The 27,799-nt window shown below is 54.0% G+C and overlaps 1 protein-coding gene and 1 pseudogene across 2 annotated transcripts; both read left to right on the top strand.

Annotated features, from left to right (window-relative positions):
• LOC119091567 (anoctamin-1-like) overlaps positions 1-18,257 on the top strand; it is a 20,898-nt pseudogene extending 2,641 nt beyond the window's left edge.
• A 3,134-nt stretch (positions 18,258-21,391) lies between these two features.
• Positions 21,392-24,228, top strand: LOC119091745 (dolichyl pyrophosphate Man9GlcNAc2 alpha-1,3-glucosyltransferase). Of its 2 annotated transcripts, none has more exons than XM_037214608.1 (2): positions 21,392-21,474; positions 22,434-24,228. In XM_037214608.1, exon 2 carries the CDS (start codon positions 22,620-22,622, stop codon positions 24,123-24,125), a length of 1,506 nt encoding a protein of 501 aa, XP_037070503.1. In that variant the 5' UTR covers positions 21,392-21,474; positions 22,434-22,619; the 3' UTR covers positions 24,126-24,228. The 2 variants fall into 2 exon arrangements, with proteins under 2 accessions (XP_037070503.1, XP_037070504.1); XM_037214609.1 differs by lacking the exon at positions 21,392-21,474 and adding an exon at positions 21,508-21,535.
• The last annotated feature ends 3,571 nt before the right edge of the window (positions 24,229-27,799 follow it).

Genomic DNA, 27,799 nt, shown 5'->3' with positions numbered 1-27,799 from the left:
GCATGTGTTTGGTGCGGGATGTGACGTCAAGTCGCCTGAGTATAGAATAGCATCGTGTGTGACCCCGCCAACGCGGTTGATTGCCTTATGATAATGAATTGGTTGTCCACAGTATCTGCCTGACCAGTACTTTCGAGATGGAATAAGGAAGATCGATTTTGTTCTGGTGCGAACCAGCACCAAAGAAGATGACTGTGATATCAACCACGAGTCGCGCCACGGTGTATATGAGGAGAATTTGGTGCGTGGTGACGGCACGGTTCGCTGTGTCATTTATCGTGATCATCTGATATTTTCTTTAAAAGAAGTGTTTGTGTGTGTGTTGGTTAAGATTGTTCAGCATGAGAGAGTAATTAACGATATGTAAATGTGTGATGGAAGCCTGGGGTATCGTGCTTCGATGGCGCGTGCCTTTCAATTGTTGATCAGGAGGCATGTTTAGTAGCAGTCAACGGCGTGTGGATAGTTGGTGTGCGCTCATCAAGCCTTCAAGCACAGCTGGCGGCGCCGATTGCAATGACTAATCCCACTTGCCACGGCCGAAGGTCAAACCAAGCGGACCCTTTCGCACGCGTCCGTTTGCGTGCCTAGCCTACCTGTTGACGCAACTGGTCCAAACGATACCACGTGTTCACGTGCCATATGTGCAGAGGCCGTGCAGGATTGGGCGGGTATTGTCACCGTCCCGCCCGAGGCCCGGTTCTGAGATGGGTCTGGGCGTGTGTCCATATAAGCGGTCCGCTGGTCTGTACAGAGGAAGGAGGGTCTCCACCTCGAGGAGGACACAATTGACGAGAGCAGTCCGCTGACCTTTGTCAAGATCCACACGCCATGGGAGGTGCTTCGGCGGTATGCCGAGATCCTGAAGGTTCGGATGCCGATGAAGGAGGTGAGACTGGTGGGGTTCCAGTGTGTGTGTGGGGGGGGGGGGGGCGTTAGCCGACGCGCGTGGGGATGGGGGAGCTGGCCGCAGCAGCTCATAGTCTCTAGCCTTGAAAGTGCGCCTTATTCTGCAGGCGAGTGCAGCAGCACGTGCTGACCAACACAGTGACTCATACGGCCGTGCCTGCCTTGCCGCACACGAGTCCATGGCCTCTTCACTTATTCAGCAATGGTAGAGAGTGTGATCATGGGTCGAGCTATGGGCGAACTGCTGAAAGCCTTCAGCTGATTGCGCTGCTCCTGCTGGGCTGCTTGTCTGACGTACAGTATTTTCGGACGTCGATGCATGATATCTTTGCGGACTGATAGTGCAGTCGGTAGCGGCCGGGGATGTGTGTTCGGCGGCATTCGTTGTGCGCGGCGTGTTGGTGCGCCGGCGGCGGCGGCCGTGCGCGCTGACCGAGATCGTGCGCGCAGCCGGCCGGACTGAGCGCCGACGAGGACTTCCTCAAGAAGGTGCCCGTCATCCGCGAGATCACCACCCTCGTGAACATCGTCGACAAGGGCATGTTCGGCGTCAACCCGAGGAAGTTCCCGCCCAAGAACAAGTACCTGACCGGTGTCTACAGCAGGGACCGAGAGTACCTGTGAGTTGTGGAGCCGTCGTCATCTGGGTGTAATATGAGCGTGTTGGCGCCATGGTATGGCTAGAACGGTTTGAAGCCAGGGCTTGCCAGACCGGCATGAGCCAGGTTGAGCCGCTCTTCCATTATAGAGTGGAGTTTTTAGCGCTCAGCACATTGCACAGCACATGCCAGCTAATTACAGACAATACTCCTGCACATCCTGTACCGATCTGTACTGTATTCCTGCGCTGTACAGTTATGCGTAATTTGATGTCCTTCACAACCGCCAAGCCAGTTTTGTATTCTTGCGCGAGTATGTGGTAGAAGCGCGGTTCTTTCAGCACATGCTAGCTGATTCCATTGAATGCATAGCCTACTTGGTTTGAACTGGCTTATCCCATCGTTAGTATGCGGTAGTGCCCCAACATTCGGCCACTCGGGTGGCAGGGATGTCAATATTGTTCACGCTCTACACCCCCGGTTTGGGTGTCACTGCCTGCTGCCCTCCCATGGCTCAAAATCAGCCAATCAGCATCGAGGCTGTCAACCCAGTGTAAGTGCCTCAGGCTTGACAAATGGGCCGGTCAGGTCAGATGTCTGGCTTCGGGGTGAAGGGGCGACGGATTAGTGCCAACGTATCGCGGGGCCGCCGGAGAGCCAGAGTTGTTGTAGCGCGAATTCATATTTTTCTCCTGCACACCCTACTGGATGAATTTTGGAACTGTGCTATGCGGCTTCTTCATGTTGGGTTGTGCAGCTTAGCTTAAACATTGCGTAGTGCACTTATTTTTCACGTTTAACGAGTGCACATTTAAATGCGACCATGAGCAGACCTGTGAAGGCATGTTGTTGGCGGCCGCATGGTAGACGTTACCTCGTATGCACTTCTCGTCAATTCTTATATTTCTTGTTACAGGTTTGACATGTCCGAAGACTTCTTCACCCCGGCTGTTCGCGCACGCGTGGTGTCTTTCATTTTGAAGCGGAAGTGGTTTGTAAAGCAGGTCACCACCCAGCAGCCAAAAATGGATTCGGCATCGACAACTGCTGTCGGACAAGACGTATTTGGCCAGCTACGCCCCACACGAGGTGAGCGGCGGGGCTAGCTCCGATCCTCTCGCGGGGCGAGCGGCTGCCAGCAGAGCTCCAAGGTCGCTGTTGACACGGACGCGTATGGCGCCGTGTCGACACAGGATGGGCTCGGACGGCGGCAGTGGCCGACAGATCCCGCGCCTCCCGCTGTCAGAGGCGTCGTCCGACAGCGCTGCCCTGCAGCGCGCCGGCGCCGTCCGCACCCGGTGCGGGCGGGTCATGTTGGAGTGGAGCGCCGTCGGCGGTGACGGCCGGACGCTGTCGGTGGCTTGGCAGCGGTCGACTCACCGCCCATCCGTGACCACTGGCCTGTGAGCTGTGGTCTGTGACGCGTGATCTGTGACCCATGATTTGTGCCTAGATGTATGACGCATGGCCTGTGACCCGTGATCTTTGACCTGTGATCTAAGACCCGTGATCTTTGACCTGTGATCTAAGACCCGTGATCTGTGACTCGTGATCCGTGACCCATGATCTGTGATCCGTGATCTGTGACCCGTGATCCGTAATCCGTGATTTGTGACTCGTCATTATGTTCGGCGTCCGCGTCACTCGTGATCTGTGACCCATGATCCATGTGCTATGACCTGTGACCTATGGTCTGTGACTCTCAATCCGTGATTAGATCTGTTATCTATCATTTGCGATCTGTGACCCATGATCTGTGACCCGCGATCTGCGACCTGGACCTGTGACTCGTGACCTGTGACCTGCCATTTGTAACCGGTGATCGGTGACTCGTTTTAGGGCGACTACAAGCGGCGGGGCAACGCGCGCGCCCTGCTCTACTACGAGTGGGCCTCCCTGCGCAAATTTTACCGGCACCAGCCGCTCGACTACGTGGAGGACTACTTCGGCGTCAAGATCGGCATGTACTTCGCCTGGCTGGGCTTCTACACATATGCCCTCATCCCGCCGGCCATCGTCGGCATCATCTGCTTCCTCTACGGCATCATCACGCTTTACGACGACGTGCCCACGTAAGGGGACAGTGGCAGGGGGGTCGCGTGCTCGCTGGGGGACGCTGTTGCCCGTCCAGGCTGGTCCTGTTGAGAAAACTGCTTGGTGGGATTCGGCCCACCAGAGCGGCCGACCACCTGGGTTCGGACGTGTACACGACTGTTAACGGGACTCAACGCACAGGGCTTTTCGTGTCGTCGCTGGAAACGGCTGAGCCTGGCTGCTTCGGTGATCCGCCAGGATTGATTTATGCGGTGCTGATGGCGGAAAGTGATGGGCACATGCCAGTATGTCTCTGGTTGTGTTGCTTGAACGCCATTCGCATAACGCCCATTTCCGCCCAGAAACGACATCTGCGAGAACAAGGACGTCCTGATGTGCCCGATCTGTGACGTGTTCTGCGACTTCTGGCGGCTGAATGAGACGTGTGTGCACTCGGGGTCACCTACCTCGTTGACAATCCGTCCACGCTCTTCTTCGCCATCTTCATGTCCTTCTGGGGTGCGTCGTCTGCCGCTTGCCAGTGGTCTGATGTCCTGGTACTTGGCGGGGGTTTCCAGATATGCATGATTTGCTGATTGCTTTCTGCGGGGAGTGCTGTGCATTTTGCTTGACGATTAGTCCGTTGATTACCGTTTGCTCTGTTTAGTTCGGATGGAGCGCGGTGCTTGTGCCATCAGGGGCTGCAGCGTCATCTGAATCACATTTGACAGTCATATGAAGATAAGTATGAGTCAAAGCTTTGAGACTGGCCGATGTGGATGTGACACATCCCTGGGGCAGCCGTCGAAATAACCGGCGAGTGTCTGTCCAGCGCGCTGTTCCTGGAGTTTTGGAAGCGCTACTCCGCCGAGATTACCCACCGCTGGGACCTGACTGGTTTCGACGTGAAGGAGGAGCACCCGCGGCCGGAGAGTACCTCACCAAGCTGAAGGACCTGAGACAGGAGGTGAGTGCGTCATCAAGCTCAAGGATCTCAGACAGGAGGGAGTGCCTCACCAAGCTGAAGGACCTCAGACAGGAGGTGAGTGCGTCATCAGCTCAAGGACCTCAGACAGGAGGTGAGTGCCTCACCAAGCCGAAGGATCTCGGACAGGAGGTGAGCACCTCGTCAAGCTGAAGGACCTAAGACAGGAGGCGAGTGCCTCACCTAGCTGAAGGACCTGAGACAGGAGGTGAGTGCCTCATCAAGCTGAATGGCCTCAGACAGGAGGTGAGTGCCCCATCAAGCTGAAGGACCTGAGACAGGAGGTGAGTGCCTCACCAAGCTGAAGGACCTGAGACAGGAGGTTAGTACCTCATTAAGCTGAAGGACCTCAAACAGGAGGTGACTGCCTCATCAAGCTGAAGAACCTCAGACAGGAGGTGAGTACCTCACCGAGCTGAAGGGCCTCAGACAGGAATTGAGCACCTTTCAAGCCGAAGAAACTCTGAAAGGAGGTAAGTACAGCTGGCTGGGCTGGGGGTTTTCCCACGAAAAGTGGTTACCCCGCGACCTGGTAGAACTTAAGGCGAGAGGTAAGTATCTCATCAAGCTGATGGACCGGAGGCAGGTGGTGAGAACCGTACCAAACTGAGGGATCTCGGACTGAAGTCTCAGTAAACAGGATCTCTATTATGGTGTATCAAGGGTCAAGGATCTCAAGGACACGCGCCTCCGTTGAATGCAGCGCACCATGGAAAAGGGATGCGGGGTAGATGTGAGCGCCGAGTCAGCGTTCATGACTTCGGGGATGTAGGTGGATGCGATTATATTTTTTGACAGGAGAAAACTGTCATCTCAGTAACCTTCCAGTCCTATTTATCGCACAAAAGTGGGCGCCCATTTCCGAGTCGGTGAGCTCGACACACATGCGTTGGACGTCGTTCTTGCTGCGCGACAAAAATGCCACCGAGAGAGGTTTCCCCATATTCGTTCGCTTGACGACTTCCGCGATCGAAATATTTCGCAACCAAGCTTTTACTCACAAAACTCCTGCCATAGCTAGGTGCGTCTATCTAAGCATGCGTTGGCATCTACATTTACATGTCTAAGCCTTTAATGTTTAAAAACCGTTCAGGTGAAAATTTTCATTTGATTGACTATTCAGGCAGGCGGAAACAGGAGAAGGAACAGTTTTGCCGAACAAACATGGGTTGGTTGGGTTGTAATTAAGTTTTACTCGACACGGCCGCCTCGTGCGTGCCAGAGTTCTGTTTACATGACTTTCTAACTGCATACGTTTCGTCCATACAAGCAATGAAGTGTCGAAGCTTTACCCGTTAACGGGGGTGCTTACAATGCCGCGTCAAAATTGTATCCATTTAGCAGTCGTGACGGTTTCTTTGTCCTAGTTTCATCTCATAGAGTTTGTGGTCATAGTTTCATCGGGACGACAGTGGAGTCGGGAATTTGTTATATGCATGTGTTCTTGTAGCACTTTGATACAATTATTAATACATGATGGTTTCGTTGGCCCCAGTTTTCAGTGCAGTAGTAAAGATGTAGAGTATCTGTAGCAGTCATTGTCTAGCGCTAAGCCTTGCCGCGTCGCGTTGTGGCTGAAGGACAAGAAAGCTCCCGTTACAGTCCTGGCATGTGGCGGTTATGTCCGTAAACGTGTGGTCGGTGGGATTCGCGTCATAGACTTTGTCAGTAGCGGCTTCGACCGCAGGGTTTGCGTTTGAGCCGTCAGCAGTGGGATCTAAACGCTGTGATCACGCCTGATGTCGTTGCAAACAGTGCGATGAATTCCTATCTTACCAGATCGCTCTCCTCAGGTGACGTGGTAACGAAGCAGCTGGAGCCGCAGTCAGCTTCTGGAAGATGCGTTCCCGCGGATCATGCTCAGCGTCTCCATCGTTCTCTGCTGGTGCGTCGGTACAGACATCTGCCTGATATCTTCTCGATCAGCTATCGCCTGATTTGCCGCGCTCTAGCATAATAACTTGTTCATCACAAAGCGGTGGCGTGTACGCTATCGTCTTGTACTATCGTGCGGCCGGTGTGGGTGTGACGGCGGCGAGCCCGGACCGCGGCGGGGACTGTGAGCCGGACTCTGGCCCCGGCCGCAGATCACCGTGGCCATCGCCATCATCATCGGCGTGGTGTTGTACCGGCTGTCGGTGCTGGCCTCGCTGGCCTACTGGAAGGACGACTACGTCAGCAGCTACCATGCTCTTCACCAACGCCACCGCGGCCACCATCAACCTGTGATCGTGCTGCTGCTGAATCAGGTTGGAAACTTTAGGTCAGCCAAAGATGACAAGTAGCGTTATGTTAAAAGGTCCTCTGCTCACTTCAAAACTCTCGAGCACAGATCTTGTCGGGTTCTGGCCACGCTTAACTGTACTAGATTTTGCGTTTTGAAGTTCTCAATTCAGCTTTCCAGCTTCGAGGAATGTACATATTCTGCACAGCGATGTGACGAATCCCCCACCTCTTTGGCGCGCAGTCCCAAGTCTGCCTCTCACGTTGTACTCGTCTGCAAGCTTGCATGGTAGCAACTGTGCGACCGCTTTGGAGCCACCGATGCGTCTGGCGCCATAAGCTGAAACAGGCCGATTGGGGACTGTTTGACCGGACCTGGCCCATGTTGGACCGGACGCCAGTGACCCGGTTTGTACGTGATCTAACATGATTTGGTCGGACTCCGGCCTGACATGGCCTGATCTGATCTGATCTGACCTGACCTGACCTGACCTGACCTGCGCTCAGGTGTATGACCGGCTGGCTGAGTACCTGACGGACCTGGAGCTGCCCCGCACCCAGTCTGAGTACGACGACAGCCTCACCCTCAAGATCTACCTGCTGCAGTTCATCAACTACTACGCGTCCATCTTCTACATCGCCTTCTTCAAGGGCCGCTTCCACGGCTACCCGGGGAAGTACAACCGTATCGCTGGCTTCCGTCAGGAGGAGGTGAGAACTGCGACGGAGCGGGGCCGCCCGCCGCGGTGGGTCCTCGGGTTCTCGCCGTCGCCGCCGGAGCCGGTCACTCCGTCATGCTCATTAGCACTTGTGGGGTGGTGCGCATGCCTTGTGCTGTGTTGAACTGATCCATGACGTCAAATGTGCATCTGGCTGTGCTGTCCTGAGTTGTCCGCAAGCATGTCCATTTGAGGTGTGGGCTACGTTTGAAAGATCAGGACGACGGTGCTCTGTTGTTGTTTCGTTGTGAGAAGGTTTGCCGCGGTCAGAAGCTTGCGTCATCCGTTAGGTCTTAACTCGCGGTGGCCACAGCACTGACGAGCCATGCCGGTGACTGTGCCCGGTGACTGCTCCCGTGCCAGCAGTCGGCGTTGTCTGTATGTGTGTGTGTGTGTGTGTCCCGGCGCTGACGGTCGGCCGCGTGTCCCGCGTCTCCTGCGACAGTGCGGTCCGGGCGGCTGTCTGTATGTTCTGTGTGTGTGTGTGTCGCGGCGCTGACGGCCGGCCGCGTGTCCCGCGTCTCCTGCGACAGTGCGGCCCGGGCGGCTGTCTGTTGGAGCTCACCATGCAGCTGGCCATCATCATGGTGGGCAAGCAGGCGCTGCTCACCATTTGGGAGATGGTGCTGCCGTGAGTAGTGCGCCGCCGGCCGGACGCCGGCCCGGTGCTCAGACGCTGATTGAGTGTGAAGGAGAAACATATGGGAACGCGCGCTGGTGTAGCTCTGCTGCCGCCGGCCGTGGTCAGCGTCACGGCTTTGGAAAACTTGACGTCGCTGGTAGCACTGGTCAGTGACCTGAGTGGTGTATTCGCAGCACACGAAGAATGCTCTATTGCACGTGACGTCACGTATAATTTTTTTCCGAACTTTCTCACAGCGCGACTCGCTTTCTGTTTATATCGTCGTGACTGTCGTGACAGTAACTGCGCACTCAAAGACAAGATTTTCGTGGAAATCGAAACTGCAAGTTATGCTCGTTGCAACATGTGGAACGCCTTTTTATCAGTTGTGGTCGGTCGTGGGCACAAGAGTGAACCTTGTAATTGAATGTGCTGTGTGTCATTTTTTGTCTCATGTTGATCGATTCGCGGAAAAGTCGTCGCCGCCAGCCGACACTATGAACGAAAGCGGTAATTTTCCGTTGCCCTGCATTAGTGAGGATGCATGTCCACAGCTTTTCCATATCACAGTTGTCTTCCCTTCTGAAAAAGTCGGAGGGTGAGAGAAACATGTTGCTTGAGTCCAGTACCTTCAAGGAGTAATGCTGGTCGCGCTGGCTCGGATTCCTTAAGCTCTTCCGTGCTGTACAGCCTGCACTAGCTATGCGAACAGTGCTGATTAAGGAGGTACAGCAGTGTAGCTATCATTGCCGGAATGTGGCCCCTGACGATGTGCTCTGGCTTGATGGTGTAGCGCTGTCATCACTGTCTCCCCCCCCCCCCCCCCCCGTCAGTCCTTGTCCGCAAAGGAACTAGCTGGGGCCATGACGGGCCGTGGTGCGCTCCACTGGGACGGCAGACGAGTTTGTACCTCGCGTGTGCCGTGAGGTAAACTTTCGGTGCAAACTCGCCGATTTCCTCGTGTTCCCAATGCAGCCGCTGTCCCCAGCCCGGATATCCGGTACAGCTGCCGTGTCCAGTCCTGACGTCCATTGTTTCCCCAACCTCGGCATCCCCTGGCCCCTGGTCCTGACCCCTTGGCGATGGGTGGCCCCTGACGCTGTCGTTCGCGGCTCGGACAGGAAACTGTTCACCTGGATCGGGGACCTGAGCAAGCTGCTGACCCAAAGGAAGGAGGACGACCGCGTGCTGCCCCGCTGGGCGGCCGACTTCCGGCTGCTCGACTGGGGGCCTCAGAGCCTCTTCTGGGAGTACCTGGAAATGGGTGAGGACTCGCCGGGCGCCAGAGCGCCAGCAGCACGCGTTCTAGGCGTTTGGTCGTGTGCGTTTTATGTATGAACAGAGTGTGAGGAGCATGTATTGATTTATATTCATTAACTATAGTAGATATAGTTTTCTCCCTGTTTTTCTCCGAGGAATGAGATTATTTCTACCGTCTTATCCATATGAATAAGGTTCCTCGCTAAAGCACTGAACAATTTAACTTAACTAGGTTTGAGCATGCCGTTGGACACCGGGATCCCTAATGTTACTGGAATGAAAGTAGTTATGTGCTTTAGCCGTTGCCTGCATGTCTTTGTGATCGAATCATATGCTTGATCATACCTTATGATTGTTAGATCTATATCAGGTATGTTGTATTTCCGTCCCGCCTCCGCTGTTATCGGCTTCCACCACTGATTCAGTGCTGGTTGCGCTGGAGCGGTGTGAGCTTGTATATGCTGTCACTCTCGGAATGCTAGACTGTGTTCGCACGCACTGAACACATCGAACGCGCATACTGTTGCTGGTGCCAGCCGCCCCTGCTGGCTGTAGACCGGTGCTTGACCATAGTTTATCTTGGCTGGTGTTGCTAACACCAGGTGGCTGCCGGCGCTAGCCGGACATAAAATATTGCGTCTTTTATCACCACTTCACTGTGTCATGCTGATGCGCTGACTGTAATCAGCAGAGCGCGGGCGGGCTGCACCGCCGCACAGCTCTGGTGTTCGTGCCGGGTCCCTGGGGCGACTTTGTCCAACGCTTGCTCCCTCGCCTCCGCAGTGATCCAGTTCGGCTTCGTCACCATCTTCGTGGCGTCGTTCCCGCTGGCACCGCTGTTCGCCATCCTCAACAATGTGCTGGAGATGCGGCTAGACGCGCGCAAGCTGCTCTCGTTCTACCGGCGGCCAGTGGGCCAGCGTGTCCGCGACATAGGCATCTGGTACCGCATTCTCAACACCGTCGGCAAGCTGGCCGTACTTAGCAACGTGTAGTCTGCCAGGACCGCGGCGTCGGGGACAGAACGGCCGGGACGGCGGACCGGGGAACGGAACGGCCGGCACCGCGGCGCCGGGGATGGAACGGCCTCGGCCGCGGCCGGAATTGCGGCACCGATAACGGAACGGCCTCGGCCGCGGTCGGAACTGCACTGGGCACGGAACGGCCCAGACCGCGGCGCCGGAGATGGAACGGTCTCGGCCGCGGTCGGGCTCGTGTGCGCCAGACGAGCTGGTTCTGGGCGCGATGCACTCGCAGATACTGTGTCTTCCTCATGGCCTCTCAGGGCATGCTGCGACCCTGTGCCTGTTGAATCCGCGGACCGTGACCGCGTGGTCATTGGGCGACCTTAGCAGCCGTGCAGCCCACGTACTGTCTTGGCGCGACCGGGGCAGGTGCTGGGCCTGCGGTCTCCGGCTGCCGTGTGTCGGCTCGCTCCGATGGGTCCGCCAGCTAATGTGTGCTCGTACCCCGGCCAGGCCTTCATCATCGGCTTCACGTCCAACTTCATCCCACGGCTGGTCTACCAGATGAGGGTCAGCGAGAATGGCACGCTCGCCGGCTACATGAACCACAGCCTGGCCGTGTTCCGCGTGGCTGACTTCCCGGAGCGCTACCGGCCCGTGGTCGACAACGCGACGCGCATCGATACGTGCAGGTCGGTTGGCTGGTGGCGCTGGTGGGCCGCCGGCCAGACGGCGTTTGCGGTAAGGTGTTTGATATGCGTAGTGTGGTCCTGCGGGCGTCAGGTGGCTGATGTTTCTCTAGTAGAGACGTGATATAAAAATCACGCGTCGACTAATAAAGACATTGTTCAAAGGTGTAGAAACGCCACTCGCAAAGCAAAACTGCTGCTGCAGCCACTAAATGAGATAATTGTTTGCGGGGCTGCTAGGTCTACGAAATGCCAAACGTAAATGGCATACGCCGCTGTGGATGCGCGGCGGGGTGGCGGCGTGGCCGTAAGAGTGCTTGAGGTTGGCACGGAGATAAGGCGGTAACGATACGGGGAAAGGTGAGCGAATTGCACGTAGTCTTTCTTCACGCACTTGCAAGTGTGCGGCTCTGGTTAGACTGCCACCAACGGATCCCCTCAAAATAAAGCTTGGAGTTTGACGTGAAGGTGCTCTTTCCTGCCTATCCACATCAAGTGAAGAACTGAAGAGAGTAGAGACGAAGAGGCACGCAGTTACCCTCAATTATTCATGAAAACAAACCTGTTCCGATCACATGGGTGCAGTTTCACAAAATTAGTTTGGGGAGAAGCGCTGAGCGGTGAAAAATAGCATCCATTACCCCAATTTGCGTCAACAAATGAGTTTCTTCGTGGAGTTGCCGCGATCATCTTCGCAGAGTTTGGGCGGCGGGAGCGCCAGTGGAGAGGAGGGGAGCGCTATAGTAGTGCGCTCCGCGGTTGCATGCTGCTCATCTTTTTGTCCGCGACTGTCGCAGGTCGGCGACCTAGCGCTGGTGGGAATCCAGCGGTGCCCATGGAATGCCCGTTGTTCAGCACACACTAAACCTCGTGTGAGATATTTGTGTGTGTGTGTGTGTGTTTGTGTGTGTGTCTTGTACGCGCCACAAGACGTCATAACTTCCTTGGCGCCACTCGGTACAGATAGCCTGGCAGGGGCGTAGCCTCACAAAATAAGTTCGGGCTGAGCGTGGGAAATTTATGAAATTACCCCACAAAATACGTCGCCAAACTAGTTTTCCACGGACTTGACCAGCTTTCTTTGCGAAGTTGAGGGCCTTATGTTAATTAAAGTTGTTTATTTTGCGGCCCCTGATGTGCTCTGGTCCTGTTCCACTTTGCATGTTGACAGCACCATGGGTTTGGGTTGGGGGCAGGATTTGCCAGGGGCCTCGCGGACAAAATTGGGCCTCCTCGCAGGGGGAGGGGATCCTACGCGGCGGCGTCATCAAGAGTGAGGGGCACTGAAAGCGCGTGCCCCTTATCAAACTCTTACATATAGCGTGCCCCAAGAAGATATGTGTAATCAGTTAAGGAGGGCCTCCAGATCTCGCCAGTGGGCCTCACTATCCCAAAACAGGGCATGCTGATTCGGAACCGTAGCCATCTCATACATGAAAGTTATCTCCTGTTCCAGAAATTGGGCCTCCTGAATATGGAGGGTGCCTCCAAAACCAGAACAGGGCCTCCTAGATTGTAACGGGGTCTCGTAAGCCAGCAAAGGGCCCTCCTTTATACAACATTGGGCATCTTGATATATGGCACTGGCTGCCCCCTTCCTAAAAGCGCCCTCAGGACTCAAAAATGGAATTTTTGATGTAGCAAATTATCTTTTATGCCCAATTTTTACCCTCTAGCTGAGTTTTTGGGGGCCTCTTTATATTAATTTTAGTATTATACGTGCAACTACACTTTGCAGTTAGTTGAGAAAAAATTGGGACCATCTCTCCCCCCAAAAAAGAAATGGGAACAGGGGAACTGTTGCTCCCCTGCCTGCTGGAAGGCCGGGGTCAACTACTTCCCCCCGCTGCGCTCCCTCCCCCCCCCCCCCCCCCTGGGCAGCACGTACTCTTCACGCACGTCACTTCAGTGTTTAATGCATCTGTATCGTGTGCGACCCACTTTTATGTTACAGCATTAGCTGCGTTAGAGCACAGTGAGAAAACAAGTTGGTAGCTTTGTAGCACATTTGTGCCAGGAGGGGAAACTGGAGAAACTACGTACTGGAGAAAAAATTTTCACTAGAAAAAACTAAGAAACTCAGAAAAACTTTTACTTACTGGAGAAAATACGCGAGATGCGGGCGAGTGTGTGGACGTCGCGCGCCAGTGGTGGTGTGGCGTTGGGTCCGTTGGCAGTGGTACTCAGCGGTGGTCGCGGACCAACCGCCGTGTGTCCGTCTTGTCTCTGTTCCGTCCGCCGGCCGGGGCCTCTCGTCACCGACATCACGCGAGCGTGTGCTGCCGCCTGGTGACAGGTACCTGGACTACCGGCTGGGCCCGGACGCGGCCGACCCGTACGCGCCGGACACGCTCTACTGGCACGTGCTGGCCGCTCGGCTCATCTTCGTGCTGATATTCGAGGTGAGAGCGCCAGCTGGCGGCCGCTCAGCGCTGCGGTGCGGCTCCGGCCGCGGCTGCTCACCGTACCCGCTCCGGTCTCATCGGCGCCCAGCGCACCCTGCAGTGTTCGACTGACTGTATCAGTGGTACGCCCGTCTCGCAGTCGGCATATGGTGCGCCTTTGGGGACGGATCAGCTGCTGTCAGCAGGCATATTGTGGAGACGCTCGGTGGAAAGGTGGGCGGGCTGACAGCGCGTTATCGGCTCGGGACCTGCCCGTCGCCGGCTGCCCGGCACGCAGTCTCAGTGAAAGGTGGGCGGGCTGACTGCGCGTCAGCGGCTCGGGACCTGCCCGCCGCCCGCTGCCCGGCACGCAGTCTCAGTGGCGGCCGCGTGTTCCAGAATGTGGTGTACGTGATCATGCAGCTGATCTGCTGGATCACGCCCGACATCCCGCGCAAGCTGAAGGAGCGCATCCAGCAGGAGAACTACCTGGTGCAGGTACGACCCGGCGGGTCTGGCCGGGACAGGATGGATGGGGCCCTCTCCCCGCGGTGGGCTGGGACGCGCGGACAGGGCGTGCGCCACCCGTGCCGCTTGTGAGCGTACTGCGCCGGGTTACGCGGTGACGGGTCAGGGACGGCATATCACAGCGCCGACACTCAGTGCTCCAAACGCGATGTGTTCTCACGACTGGTCGGTGACGCTGACCGAGCGGTCTGTGATAAGGTGAGCGCATGTGGCGCTGTGATGAGTCGTGATGTAGTTGTCACATGGTTCTAAACACCTCTAGATGGCGATGTTGGGCCGGTAAGGAGTTCGTCAAGTTGTGGCTATCCGGCACATTCTCTCGTTTGCAATGCGTAACTAGTTTTTATTTGTTTCGCGTCCTGTATTGTTAGCTATTTAGGGGGCAAAAGCAGACAATCACCGCAGACATCCGCTTCATTTGTCACTGTATGATATTTATGCGGAGGACCTGGCTAACGGGGGTCTTCTTACATCGCTTCATGCATCCTCTTGTGCTGCGTTTGCCTGGCTTCGAAATTTGCCAGTGCTTCTCTGGCTCAGTTTGAGGTTTTATGATGCGTTCTCTTTGAGTCGTTCTTATGTGTAATCGATTCATGCGTTTCGCAACGCTGGCTTTATGTGAATGGCTCGCGGTTTCGAGTCGCGCAACTGGACTGTGGAGGCTTACTGCACTTTAAAGCATTGCTCGCTTTGCTGTCGGCCGCCTAAAGCCCATTTAAAGCAGCAGGCTGCCCGCGCATTGCCTCTTGCCAGCTGGTGTCCATGCGTTGGAACACCGTTTGACGCCTCCGTGTCTTTCATATTAACCAAATCGTTTCATTGAGTCACCCTAGAAGTTGGATCCATTTGTAGGCATACCATTTCCTGACAATAACGGCACCGCGTCATAAATGCCTCCGGTATTTTTGATGCATGATGGGGGGGGGGGGGGGAGAACTGGTCGGTGGCGAGAGACGCGGGCTTGTCAGCCGGCCGTCCCGTCACCGACGGCCGTCTGACCGCCCGTCCGCCCGTCCGCCCCGGCAGGAGATGATCGTCGAGATGGAGCTTTACCGGGCGCGGGGCGAGGACCCCAGCAATCTGGGCTGCACCCTGCTGCAGCGACTGGTCGGCGACCCCGAGGTAGGTCGAGGTCGTGACCGCACTGGAACCTCAGATGGCGGTGCCTCCCGTGCGGTTCCGTTACTGGCTCGGTCGGTGCGGCAGTCACCGCTTGGTCCCTTTAGATTCTCTAACGGTGTGTGTAGATAGCTGCGACCGATGCGAGCCGGTGATCTCACGTGTTATGTGCATCCGGGTGTGAATTTTGACGAGCACTCTGTTCTCCCGCGTAGCTAAGTCTCACGGGATAATGGGCATTCGGGTCTGAAAGCGCTGCTTTGAGAACGTTCGTGAGTACGCAGCGGCCGTGGCCGCCGGGCGTGTCGTGACCTGCTTGTGCAGCTGCTTGTACAGCTGGGCCCCGCAGCTGGCGCCGGCCTGCCGGCAAACACTGACACCTAGCACAGGCCGAGCTGTACCAAGTTTTGGCCGGGCTTGATAACCGTGCTGAGGGTCTGTCCTCGTGTGTGCCGGTGCGTGCCGGCAAGTCGCAGCCCAAGGGTCGCCGCGACACCCGGTACCGTTCTGCGATGTTCCGTGTACCAAAACACGTCGGTACAAACGGCTCGTAATTATTAATTAGTCCAAATTCGCTTTAACACCGCCCCACGTTTGAGGTAGGAACTTAGTTCCTGCACTGCCCTATTGCAGGAAAAGTTTAATGTTCTAAACCTGAACCAGGCGCTTCAGAATTGGATGCGACTTTCCATGCGTGGCTGCTCTTCGTAACTATGGTGCGGTGGCAAACAATGCTTATCCAGACAGTTTAGTCCTGCGTGTAAAACTACTTCGCACGTGACGGTCTCATTTAATTAAATTCGTAGTCACAACCATGCAATAAGCATGAGGCACACGTGGTTTGTGCCAATGGTAGCCCCCCCCCCCCCCCCGGGATGAAAGGTGGCCATTTTGGATGGAATCAGTAGGTTGGCATAAACCATTGAGCAGATAAGATCACAATCACCTCATACGGCGATCTGCGTTGTTCGTTGTTGTTTCCCCTTTAATTTGACTTGAAATAACCTAGGGTTGAAATGCATTGGGTACAAAGTGGTTGTTGCCTCGGAATATGCAGACCACGTTATTTCAATGTTTCGCAGTAATTGTCATGCGTAGTGGAGTATGCGCAAGTTCAGCAGCCCATAGGTTTGGAGCAACCATAGGTTTGGGCTTTGTCACCATCGGGCAGCTCTCTGTTCGGCTGAATCACGCAGTGAAAAACTATAGGCATGATTCCTTGAGAAGCGGCACAGTTCAACGTGCCCATGAGCTCCCTAAGCAGGCCCTCTCGCCAACGTCAAAAATGCTGACAGGCATGTTCAAACCTGGTTGTAAGGGCTGAAGAAGGCCAGGCATTGGCATGCACGCGTTGGTTTTGTAAACTGCAAGGGAGTTGGGTAGAACTTTCCGCTAAATGGAAGGATATGGCAAAAAGCTGGGAACGGCATAGGATTTGTATTAATGTTGTATCATGTCAGGCGTTAAGTGTGGTGTCAATTTTTTCTACGTTTGCGTGGTCGCCCCCCCCCCCCCCCCCACACACACACCTCCGCTGCCTGCTTCTACGCCAATGCTGTCCCCTTCCGATCATTAAAGCCATGGCATCGGAGATTCCATTTTGTCGATTGTATTTGCCCCTCACACTGGTTTTCTTGTAGCTGCCCCCTCCGCCGCCCCTGCCGTCAAATCCCAAGGCCATTCTCAAGCGCGAGCCATCAGTTCGTGACGCTGTCTTCCAACGCCAACGCAACGCAGCGCAACGCACAACGCCGAACGTCAACGCAAATTGGCCAATCTCGTTAAGTGTGCTTGCCAAGTCTTTCCGATATAACTGTGTATTTGAAGGAGCATCAAAAATGCCGGAAGTCTAAATTTAGGTTCGAGTCTTTTTGAGTTACAATATAGATGGAAGATAAAAACGAGGCAAATCACATGCACATTGAGCAAGTTTTTTCGACGTTCCAAAACAGGAGTAGATATCACAGATATCGCATCGAGGTGAAGAACAACGGGTATAGGATTTCAATTTCACTACCGGTTCTTGGCGAAGCGGAAAGGCCAGGATAAATGTGCGGTGACTCATATGCGGGTAGTGATATGAAAAGCGAGCATTGGAATGCCGTCATTTTCTTTTTGTAGGCGGCATTTCCGGGTGAACGTACCTTGTCGCTTGCAAAAGGACAACTGTAAGCGGCGGGATGAATGGTGCATTGACTCCCCAGTTTATAGTTGCGTTCGGTCAGTGATGGATCGATCATGTCGAAATCAGACGTGATACGCATCTGTTCAAATACTCATGATGTGTGCTTCTTGTCAGGCATGCTGTGACTAACGACTGTGACTAATCAGACTGCGACTAAGACGTGCCGGTTTTGCTCGTCAGGGTGCGCTGAAATGTTCGCGCGCATTTGCCGCCCTCTTACACACATGTGCTATCTTCCACTGAGCATTGGCGCGAGGTACCGTCTGTAGCGATGTTCTGGGTAAGAAGCCATTCCACTGGAAGCTCGTTTGACGTGTGTTTTCATGGAACCTCCACGAAATACTGAATTGGGTGGAATTAATTTCCACGGAGTTGGCAATTTTCGTCCCTGCCGGCGCGCATCCATGCATATTTCCGGCCCCTAAGCGGGTTAACTGGCGCGTGCTTGCATTTCAGCATATGAAGCCTTTCGCTGAGAGGTCCATGCTGATGGCCGAGCCCACTGAGCGTCAGGCGGTGTCCCGCAACTCGAGCGGCACGGAGAAGGATCACATCTCGGACTACGAGTCAGCCATTCTGACGTGAGCGCCGTCCTGCGGACGCGGCGGTAAACTGTGGTGTCGCCGGAGCCCGCTGTGTGTCGTGACGACGGATCCCGCCGATGCAGCTGTCGCTGTCTCGTACGCCGAGTTGGCAGTTTGCACGCTCCGTGGCGCGGCCTGTTTTCCATTTTTAATACCTTGTCGCAGTAGGTCCGGCGGACGCACAACACGGATACGTGCAGGCCATGTGTAGCAGCCGCCGTCACTACGCTACGATTCTGTGATGGGTTTTGCTGCTCAACGGTCTGTGTTCTGTCCATAGCTGTACCAACCGACATTGTGATTAAGCCCGTAGGAACGTCGTGTGCGCTGTTGAAAGACGCTTGGTATGCAGTGTCAGTGCGGGGCAGCGGTGGCGTTGGAGACGGTTGGCGTAGGCCTGCGGCAGAAGCGCTTTCGTTCGCCTCTCTGAGGCCGGGTGTTAGGGCAGCGCTGCGTGTGCTACAGCGGGACTCGGTTTCGTCGTTGGTGCCTTTCGATCCCATCGTGCAATGTTCGTGCGTGTGTTGCTATGTGTAAGCAGCTCTGGGCGTGGCGGTGCACTGGCTCTGCCCCTTGTCTGCCATTGCCGTGTCGTTGGAGGATTCGCGATGAAGACTGGGTATTTCTCGTGCTTTGGCTACTGCGTTATCTCCTTCTTAAGGTTTATTGTTCTCGCGTAGTTGGTGTGCAGGGTGGGTGCCGGCCAAAGAATGGTTCAACAGTAGCCATGGACTTCTAGTCGGATCTGATTTAACAGGGCACCCTTTCGCTGCCTCGAACTGGCTTTTCACGCCACCATGCAGCATTGCGTCTGGCCGCACCAGCCGTTTATCAGTCACACAACCTCCGCCTGATCTGTCTCGCATTTTTATTGGTGTAGTTTTACATTTTCCACGGCGCACATCTCTCAACCCGCCTGCGAGGCACGTCGTGTCCACGCGGCCTCGCGCACGGGCCGCCCGTGACAGACGGGGCCCACGGCAGTGATGGCGTGTCTTCCTGCGCGGGTTCGGGTGTCGGCGTTGATTCTCGCCGCCGATGCAGGCGCGTGTTTGAGCGTGTGGATGCGGGCGCGGGCGGGTGTTTAACAAAGCTCGCGGCGTCTCTGGGAGCGATGGCGGAGGCTCGCGCAGAGGCGGCGGGCGCCGGGACTGCTTTACTCACCATGCGGCTCTTGTCCGGATTGTTGTCCTGCGCTTGTGTTCGGCGCGAATATAACGACCGTCGAATATAATATAGCGAATATAACGACCGGTGCGAACGTGTGTGCTCGTCCCGTTCGCCGCGTCAAGCGCTCAGGCTGGCAACAGAGCTCACATAGGATCGTTTGGACACACCAGGAAGGGCTAAACTCGCGAGGTGTCGGATCCACGTAAGGTAGGTCATCTGGAAGCGGCGACCCTCATCCCGGCGGTGAAATGAGTCGGGTCTGAGCCGTATTGGCCGGAGCTCAGCAAATTTCAGCTGGTAAACGTGGACACGTAAGGGTGGAAATCATGCGGCGGTATTTAGGGTGGAAACGATTTTTTCGGGTCTGTCTGTCTGTCGAAACCCTTGTGTCTGAACTGCATGACAGACTGTATGTGTCGGGCAGGTCTGTGTCAAGCAGGCATGTGACATACCTATCTGACGTTTCAAAAGCGGCTTCTCGCTTATTTGGGTGTTCTTTTTTAATAGCTAGGAACAGCAACCTCACCTAAAAAAGCTTGTCCAGTACAGAATGTATGCACCTGCTGCGTCTCCAGTATCTGCCTGAACCGTTTTAAAGGCCTGGTCAGGCGTGAGCTGCCTACAAATCAAGGTTTTTGCTGGGGGATGTGGCGGCTCACCTTGGGTATGGGGGTACTTCAGGTCACTGGTGGGTGGGTATATCCCCTTCCCCCAGTTAGCACGTTGAAACAGGCACTGATACGTGTCATTAAAACCTTTCGGTTTAGTCCCTTATGTTTGCGGCGGACATTGACACATATCTGCCCAGTATGGCGTATTGACTGACAGGGCGTGAGAGCCTGAATAACTAGAATCCTTGTGATGTTCGTGTCATTTTAGCCCCCCCCCCCCCCCCTCCCACGTAGGCTTTGGGCAGTGGTGATTTGATTTCACTCCCGAAGGTTTTTACAGCATGGTGTCCTAATGGCCCGGTTACGCAGCGCCAAACTTTGCATACTGAATGCAGTTAACAACCTCGGGTGTAGATTTCTTTGACCCCCCCCCCTCAAGGTTTTTTCCGATATTTTCCGAATGGCGTCAAAGTCAATTGCTACGCCATCATTCAATCTGCTGCAACAACAGTGTTACACGGAGCCCTCTGCGGGGTACTTTTGTAGGCAACGCAACAATTGAATGAACAAATTGCACTGAACTGGCGTCAGGTATGAAACTCAGACCAAGGTCAAAACTAGCCTGTTTTAGTTCTCAAGGACTCGCTGTGTGATATAGTTCCTGGTGCTCACTTTAAATTTATTGATTACAGTAACCGCATTATACATCTTCCATGGACTCATTTTTGAGGTCAGAATAGGTCACTGACCAAAATGACCTAGGGCAACGTATTTTACGGGGAACATACTGCCTGGCATAATCTCTGTCGCTTGTTCATATGCAAAACTCTAGGCAGTATTGTATGATTTTGGACACCGTGATCTTCCAAAGACGAAACAAGGTCAATGGCCTTAAATGAACATGTTAATTTTTGTTACAACAGGTGCCTAGGTTCTAGGGACATCTTGGACGCTAACTTGGAGTTTCTCCTTGTTTGACCGTATTTGACTCGAAGGTCATGACCTAGGAGCCTCAAACTTTGACCTCAGTGAGTTCACGTACAGGTTAAGACACTCTGTGAATTTGGTACATTTAACTGCCTTAGTTTCTGAGGTCCCAGGAGGCCAAACTGACCCAACACTCGAGCGAAGGGTATCGAATCGGCCACCCGGTTGCGTGTTAAATAGCGAATTTGTCCAAACAAAAGAGTATATGTACCTTGTAGGGTCACTAAACTATAGCAGGTCAAAGTCAGCCCATCGCCATTAGCGGTTACAGTTTCAAGGGAATCGTTCAATCTGATAGAACAACGCGGTGGTAGACGAATCCACACTGCTCGGAGGTAGTTTCTTAGGCAACAAAACTATTGAGTTTAGAACTGCAACAACAGCAATAACAAATTTAATCGATCTACAGTCGGGTATGAAGGTCAGACCAAGGTCTAAACCGGTTTGTTTTTTACTCGAGAGCTTGCTGTGTGGGATGGTTTCAGCTACCACAACCCAACACAACTTCCATTGATTTTTAAAAATTCGGGGGACGTCATCAACCTTAAATGATCCCGGTCAGCTTTTTGTTTTTAGCAGCCGCTTGCGAACAATCCTTGAGCATTTTCAGATGTAAAAATCGAAACAATGTCGTAAGTCATCGTAGAAGCACGGTTACGGCTGAGTAGGCAATACGATCAACGGCTGCGTTAAACCGGCGGCGAAAGCACCCACATTGGTGGCAACAATACAATTGGCGGTGGGGTATTCAACTGACCAAATTAACCAATGTATTGAAAGTGACTATTTTGGTTACATTTGAGTCATTTTTGGTGACCGGTTAATAGGGAGCCACTGCTACGCGTCCCAGGATGCAATTGAGGTCCATATGAGACAATAACAGGTGCCACGCATTTTGAGAGTAGGAAGCAGGGCCCTGTGAGGAGCAAGGCTGGAGCTGAGTCGGCATTAGGGATGCATGGGTCGGGGCGCAGAGCGCTAGGGGTTGGACGCGCGGAACTTGGGGATGGGAAATCCCGTAAGCGTTTGGTTTGTATGTTGGCAACGCCGGCGCGGGCCTTGCTTTCAGTAAGACGGTCCATATCAGCTAAATCTAGCAGAAAGAAACTTAAGTCCATTCCGATAATTCCGTGAGAACTGCAAATTTGTCTGTGTCTGGTGCGATAGAGCTCCCTGTTAGGACCGAGAATCAGAAGAATTACTGCATTGTTGAAAGGATGACTATATTGCAACAGTTTTTCAGAGGGATGATATTGTTCATTTGGCTGATAGCAAAGCATCATCCTCATTGCAAAATCAAACTCAAGCCCTCTGGAAGTTCTGCCAAGCTGAAAATGGTTGTGCAACATTGTCCTTTACAATATTTGAGCTTTAAAGACGATTATATAAAATTAATTTGGCATGCATTCATGCTATTTACTCATGTTCATGAAAAAGGCATGAGCTTTCCTAGCACCTACTGTGTGATGCTAGTAGATATGAAGCCTTGGACATACATTTAGCTGCAATCATGTAAAGCATGTTCCAATTGAAATAACTGCAGTGTGGTAAAGCATGAGCCCCTTATTTTTGTCATGGCAGAACCCTTACAGAAGTCTAATGTGATCACTCTGCTGACCAAATACAACCCAAGTAGGTTAAAGTTATTACCTTGTATGTTCCTTCACAGTTAAGGCACAAACTACATGGTAAAGCAATTTTTGTATTGCAATTTTATTGCAAGCAATTTTGCATATTGCAACCTGTGAGATACAATTGTTTTTGTTACTCAGTCCAATCAGATGTGACCCACTGGCTGTTTCCATGTTTAGGTGAATATGTTTCTGAAAGTCACTGAACACTAACATTATGTGATTGCAGGATTCTGGAACATTGCCGAACAGTTGCCACAAATATGGTGCTCTGAGGAAGTAGTACAAGTTTGTGGCATAGTAGTAGCAGAATAGTAATGCTCGTTCAAAACCTGGTCCTGCAAACAATCATCAAGCGACACTGCCAGGCGGCTGCACACATCTTCAAGGAAGTGTACGGCTGAAGCTCTTCATCATGGACAGACGCTACCTGCTGGTGCTGGGGTTGGGGCTGCTGCTGCGCTGGGCGGTGTCGCTGCACCCGCACTCCGGTCGGCACCAGCCACCCATGTATGGCGACTACGAGGCACAGCGGCACTGGATGGAAGTCACGCACAACCTGCCGCTGTCCGACTGGTACCACAACACCACCGACAATGACCTGCTCTACTGGGGCCTCGACTATCCGCCACTCACGGCGTACCACAGCTACGTGTGCGGCGCCGTGGCCGCCTGGTTAGATCCCTCGTACGTGGCGCTGCACGCGTCGCGCGGCCTCGAGACGCCCGAGCACCGGCTGTTCATGCGCAGCACGGTGCTGGTGGCGGACCTGCTGGTGTTCCTGCCGGCCGTGCTGTGGTTCGCGCTGTCGCTGTGCCGCAGCCGCAGTGTCACGCTTAACGTGCTGGCTGTGTTCGCGCTGTATCCCGGCCTTATGCTGATCGACCACGGCCACTTCCAGTACAACGGCGTGTCGCTGGGCCTGACCGTGGCGGCGGTCGCGGCGCTGGTCGGCCGCCGCGACCTGGTCGGCGCCGCGCTCTTCTCGCTGGCGCTCAACTACAAGCAGATGGAGCTGTACCACGCCATGCCGTTCTTCTGCTACCTGCTGGGTTTGTGTCTGCGCCAGCGCACCTGGGCTGCCGCCGTCGGCAAGCTGACTAGGATCGGCGCCGTGGTGGTGGCCACGTTTGGGCTCGTGTGGCTGCCGTTCTTGGTGGACGGTGAGCGGACGGCGCAAGTGGTGATCCGTCTCTTCCCGTTCAACCGCGGCTTGTTCGAAGACAAGGTGGCAAACTTCTGGTCCAGTCTGTCCGTGGCGTACAAGGTGAAGGAACTGTACGACATCGGCACAGTTGCAAGCATGTGCCTGTCGGCGACGGCCGTGTGCCTGATGCCCAGCAGTTTGGCGCTTCTCACAGACCCGACCGCGCACAACCTTATGCTGTCGCTACTGAACTCGGCGCTCGCTTTCTTCCTTTTCTCCTTCCAAGTGCACGAGAAAAGTATACTGCTGGCTGCTATTCCGGCCTGCATGCTCTTCCCCGACTACCCGCTCTCGTGCTTCTGGTTCCTCACCGCTTCAACACTGAGCATGCTGCCCTTGCTGCTGAAGGACGGCCTCCTGCTCGCCACCATCGCCACCACCGTCTTCTTCATCGTAGCCGTCAACATGACGACGGGTGTGCTGGACGTGAGCCGGCGCGCCGCGGCGCCCAAGCAGCGCTCCCGCCTCACGTCCACCAGCGGCCAGCCGACGGTCGACCCCTGCTCGCGCTGGGCGGTGCCCGCCTTCGGCCTCTCGCTGGCCGGCTATGTGCTGCTGGGCGCAGCCGCGGCCGTCCTTAGTCCGCCGGCGCGCTACCCCGATCTCTGGGCCGTGCTCATCTCGCTCTACTCGTTCGTCCATTTTGCCGGCTTCTTCTTGTATTTTCACCTGATTCAGTTCCAGTTCTTCGACGAGAAGTTTAAGATATGCTGAACACGCAGCTTTTCTACTTTTTTAGATGGGAGACCCTTGCCGTTATGGTATTCTGTTGAGTCTTTGTCACGGACACCGCGCACGAGGGGCACGAGAGCATCGCTTGGCATATGCGTCATTCAGATATACCTGTCCATGGTGCTAAAGGCTCCCTTTTGTTAAACCGAGTGTCCACCATGACGGGCAGTTTGTGTGCGACGCACTGCTAGTACCATTGTCAGAATGCAGGGCTAAATTTTCGCCAACGTTTTATGAATACCTGTCGGTGGGGTTTCGTGCTGCTTGCATGTCCATGGTCGGTTCCATGACGGTGCACTAGCGTGGTGCGGTTAATATCTGCAGTGTCCAAGGTCTGTGTGGCGCGATGAGATCCGTGGAGATTGGCCGGTGAAATAGCTCGCACTGCCTTATGTTTTGGTGCAAGGTTGTGATGCCTGGGGCTGGTTTTTAATACAAACTCGCTGGGACATGTTGATGTGTGGAGTTTATCAATAATAGGTTTGAGCAATAGGAAATATTGCGCTGCGGGCACAAGTGTCGCCATAGGTGTTTTCCAGCTCCCTGTTGCGCATTGGAAACTGAGAACGGCCCGCTGTCTTGCATAACAGTTGCATGAATTAGGTAATGGTGAATGACAGACAGCTTGGGAGGCTTAGTCATGTTGTGGCGTTTATTCCCGATGTGGGCGCGTCGCGCCACATGCCCGTCCCAGGCACGGACCGCGGATGAGGCCGGTGGGCCGCCTCGCAGACCGCTTCGGGTCCCTCTGAATCTACGGCTCTCAATCATCTTACCCCGCGCCCTGTGGGATGTTTTTACCTTCCCCCCCCGCGAGAGGCGGCCTCAGGGCTCCCTACGATACTAAGCAAGTAGACCCACGGGAAAACGGCATTAGTAGGCCCACGGCAAAGGGCAAAAGGAGGATCTCGAAACTGCATCAGATAGGTATGACTGAACAATGCGGCAGGTGATCTTCGTTAGGCCAAATCAGGTCATGCGAGTCACACGGCAATTCATAGACGGACAGTGACCTGCGAAAAGTCATCAGGTGAAACGGCGAAGACGATCGTTACGTTGGCCGCGTCCGACTACATCAAGGGCAGGAACTAAGCTATCTCATCAATGCATGCATGTGCATGGGCTTTTCGGCCCAGGCAGCATTACAATGATACATGCAGCATTGCAATGGGGAGCAACAGTGTTAGAAACGACTTTCAAAGCCGTGGCTCATAAGTCAATAAGTTTTAAATTATGGGACGTTTGTGGGTCAAATCTGGTGTAAATGTGAAAGTTCGACCTAGACTTTGGATGACCTGACCTTGTAAAGCCGCCAGGAAGATATTGGTGCACTCAGGAGCGAGATAGATGAAAAATTGTATCCAAAAACCTTAAAGGCTTTTCCTGCGAGAAATACTTAGTTGTCTTTTTTCAAAATGTCGCCGGTATGACCTCGAGAAAAATTAGATCATGAGCGTCGTAGAAGGAAGTTTCGACTTTCACAAACGCAGTAAAAATATGTAAACTAGCACTCACCAATTCTAGCTGTGTGCTCAAAACGTTCAGGGGTTCGGAAAACTTAATGAGCCTGAGTCAGTACCTCCTACGCCCTTTGGCCTTGAGCGGAGCGCTGACAGGCTGTCCTGGCATTTTAAAAGCTCCCAGACTTTTTCGAGCCATTTCGCACCAAGTAACCGTACGTCATCTGGGGCTGTTTGACCGTCCTTACAAACATTGGCTGCATTTCAGCCTCTGGCCCGTCTTAGCACCTTTCGACTAGAGGAGAGCCATTGCGCTCATTGCCTACGGTCAAAAAAGAAATCTGACATTCTGATGCCGTCACCACCAATGCTTGAGTACCGTGAGGAAAGTGAGGCGCTCTGTTCTCAACACAGATGGCCAAGGATAGTGAGTGTACCAGTGCAACACGCCCCGTGATGACGGCTACGCTCGTCCCGTGGTGTGCAAACCAGCTGGCCCGGCGAGCGCTTGGGTGCGAAATTACAGCTCGCTGCACCCGTCGTTCACGAAATGTTATGAACTTCCACAGTGAACGTCACAGGCAAGCGCTGCGTGAATACTTTCAAACCACGCTAGGTAGCATATAACGGTACGCTTTCCCTGTTAGTTACTTATCGGACTGATAAAAAGCCAAATGTCCCGCCCTGGTGGGAGATATTGGTCATAGGGTGGAGAGCAGCGCCGGATGTGTGGATACGTGGCCCAAGAGTCGTCCAGTGCATCTATCTCGCGAAGAAGTGCGTGTCCGCCCGGCAGCTGTCAACATCAGTGCGCCGTTTTTGGTGACTTCAGATCGCTCTGACATCGGCGCAGCCCATCCAATCGATCTGTGGTTAGGGGCGGCACCATGGGTCTTACGTTAGGTGGCCATGATTTTCTAGGGGGCCTCGTGGACAGAGCGGGGCCTACTCTGGGGTTGCCCCTTTGCAGAGTCGTACAAGGGGGAGGTCACTGAGGACATGTGCCCCATTATCATACTGTTAGGTACATGCATCATATTCTTAAAAAGGGTTTCAATAATTTAAAAATTGGGATGGGGCTCTGATTTTTCAGCGAAGAGTATCGCTGTCCTAACATGGGGCCTTTTGTTCCAAAAAGGGCCTCCTAATCCTGAGCAGGATGCTTTCGATTCACGAAGGGGGGCCTCCAAATCTAGCCAAGGGACCTGGTGATCCCAAAACAGGACATCCTGATCGGGAACTGCGGTCATCTGATACATGAAGGAAAGCGGTGTGTCGTTCTGCTGTCAATAAATATCATCCAAATCAAGCATGACGTTTGATTCCAAGGACATTTACGGCTAGCCGGCTTCCAGCAGGTAGCTCGTTGATATGATCAGTTGGTTGCTGATGACTAATGTAGAGGTTTTTCTTTGACTGTGATGAAGGAGTACAAAATATTTCGGCATTCAAATTGTGTCCAGAACGTAAAGCGCAAGTAAAATACGTAAAAAAACTAGATATCCGACGGAAATAATCTATACGACATGGGCGGCGCGTAAAAAAAATTATGTTCAGCAATCGCTAAGGCCAAGGCGTCTAGGAAATTCGTCATCGCGTAGATCTCGGCCTTGTGTGGGTGAAGCAATGTAGCCAGGCCCGTACACACGAGCGGGCGGAACGCCCTGCGCCCGCAAAACGTGTGGCTTTCGGCAACAGAGGAACTGAGATGGGCCCAAGCAACAGCACAGGGCCTTCGAGCAAGTGGAAAGAAACCGAGACTAATGTGAACGGTTCCTGAGCATCCGAGAGCATCCTAACAGGTTGACGTAAGGGCCCCGCAATAGGGTGTAGACTCTTACAGAGCCTGTCGGGCGAATTGGAGGGACTCCTTGGAGGGCTCTCCGTGGAGGGCCGTGGAGGAGTCGATCAAGATTGCTCCGGTATGTTACCGCATACACAGTGCCCCAACAGCAGCGTAAGACCCTCCGAGAAAGATGCAAATGGAACAAAGGCAACATGGAAGTCTTTAGCGGTCAAATTGACCCGGCAAATGGTTTAATAGAGCTTCGCCAGCAGTGTAGGGCCTCTGGACGGTGTCATATCTCACTCAATCCCCATCTTCTTCACATAAGAAAAAAGCTATTTTCGCCAGCTCACCGGCCCTTTCTTTGATCTTGCGACTGTTCTGGTCGCCGTGAGGCCAAAGATGTCTAA

Source organism: Pollicipes pollicipes, unplaced genomic scaffold, assembly GCF_011947565.3.
Source record: "Pollicipes pollicipes isolate AB1234 unplaced genomic scaffold, Ppol_2.1 Scaffold_3447;HRSCAF=4054_pilon_pilon_pilon, whole genome shotgun sequence".
Classification (NCBI taxonomy): Eukaryota; Metazoa; Arthropoda; class Thecostraca; order Pollicipedomorpha; family Pollicipedidae; genus Pollicipes; species Pollicipes pollicipes.
The sequence above is the reverse complement of the archived record's forward strand: the minus strand, read 5'-3'. Positions and strand labels throughout refer to the sequence as shown.

Excerpts from the sequence above, each read along its gene's own strand:
- LOC119091745 (XM_037214608.1), top strand. The coding sequence starts at position 22,620 with ATGGACAGACGCTACCTGCTGGTGCTGGGGTTGGGGCTGCTGCTGCGC.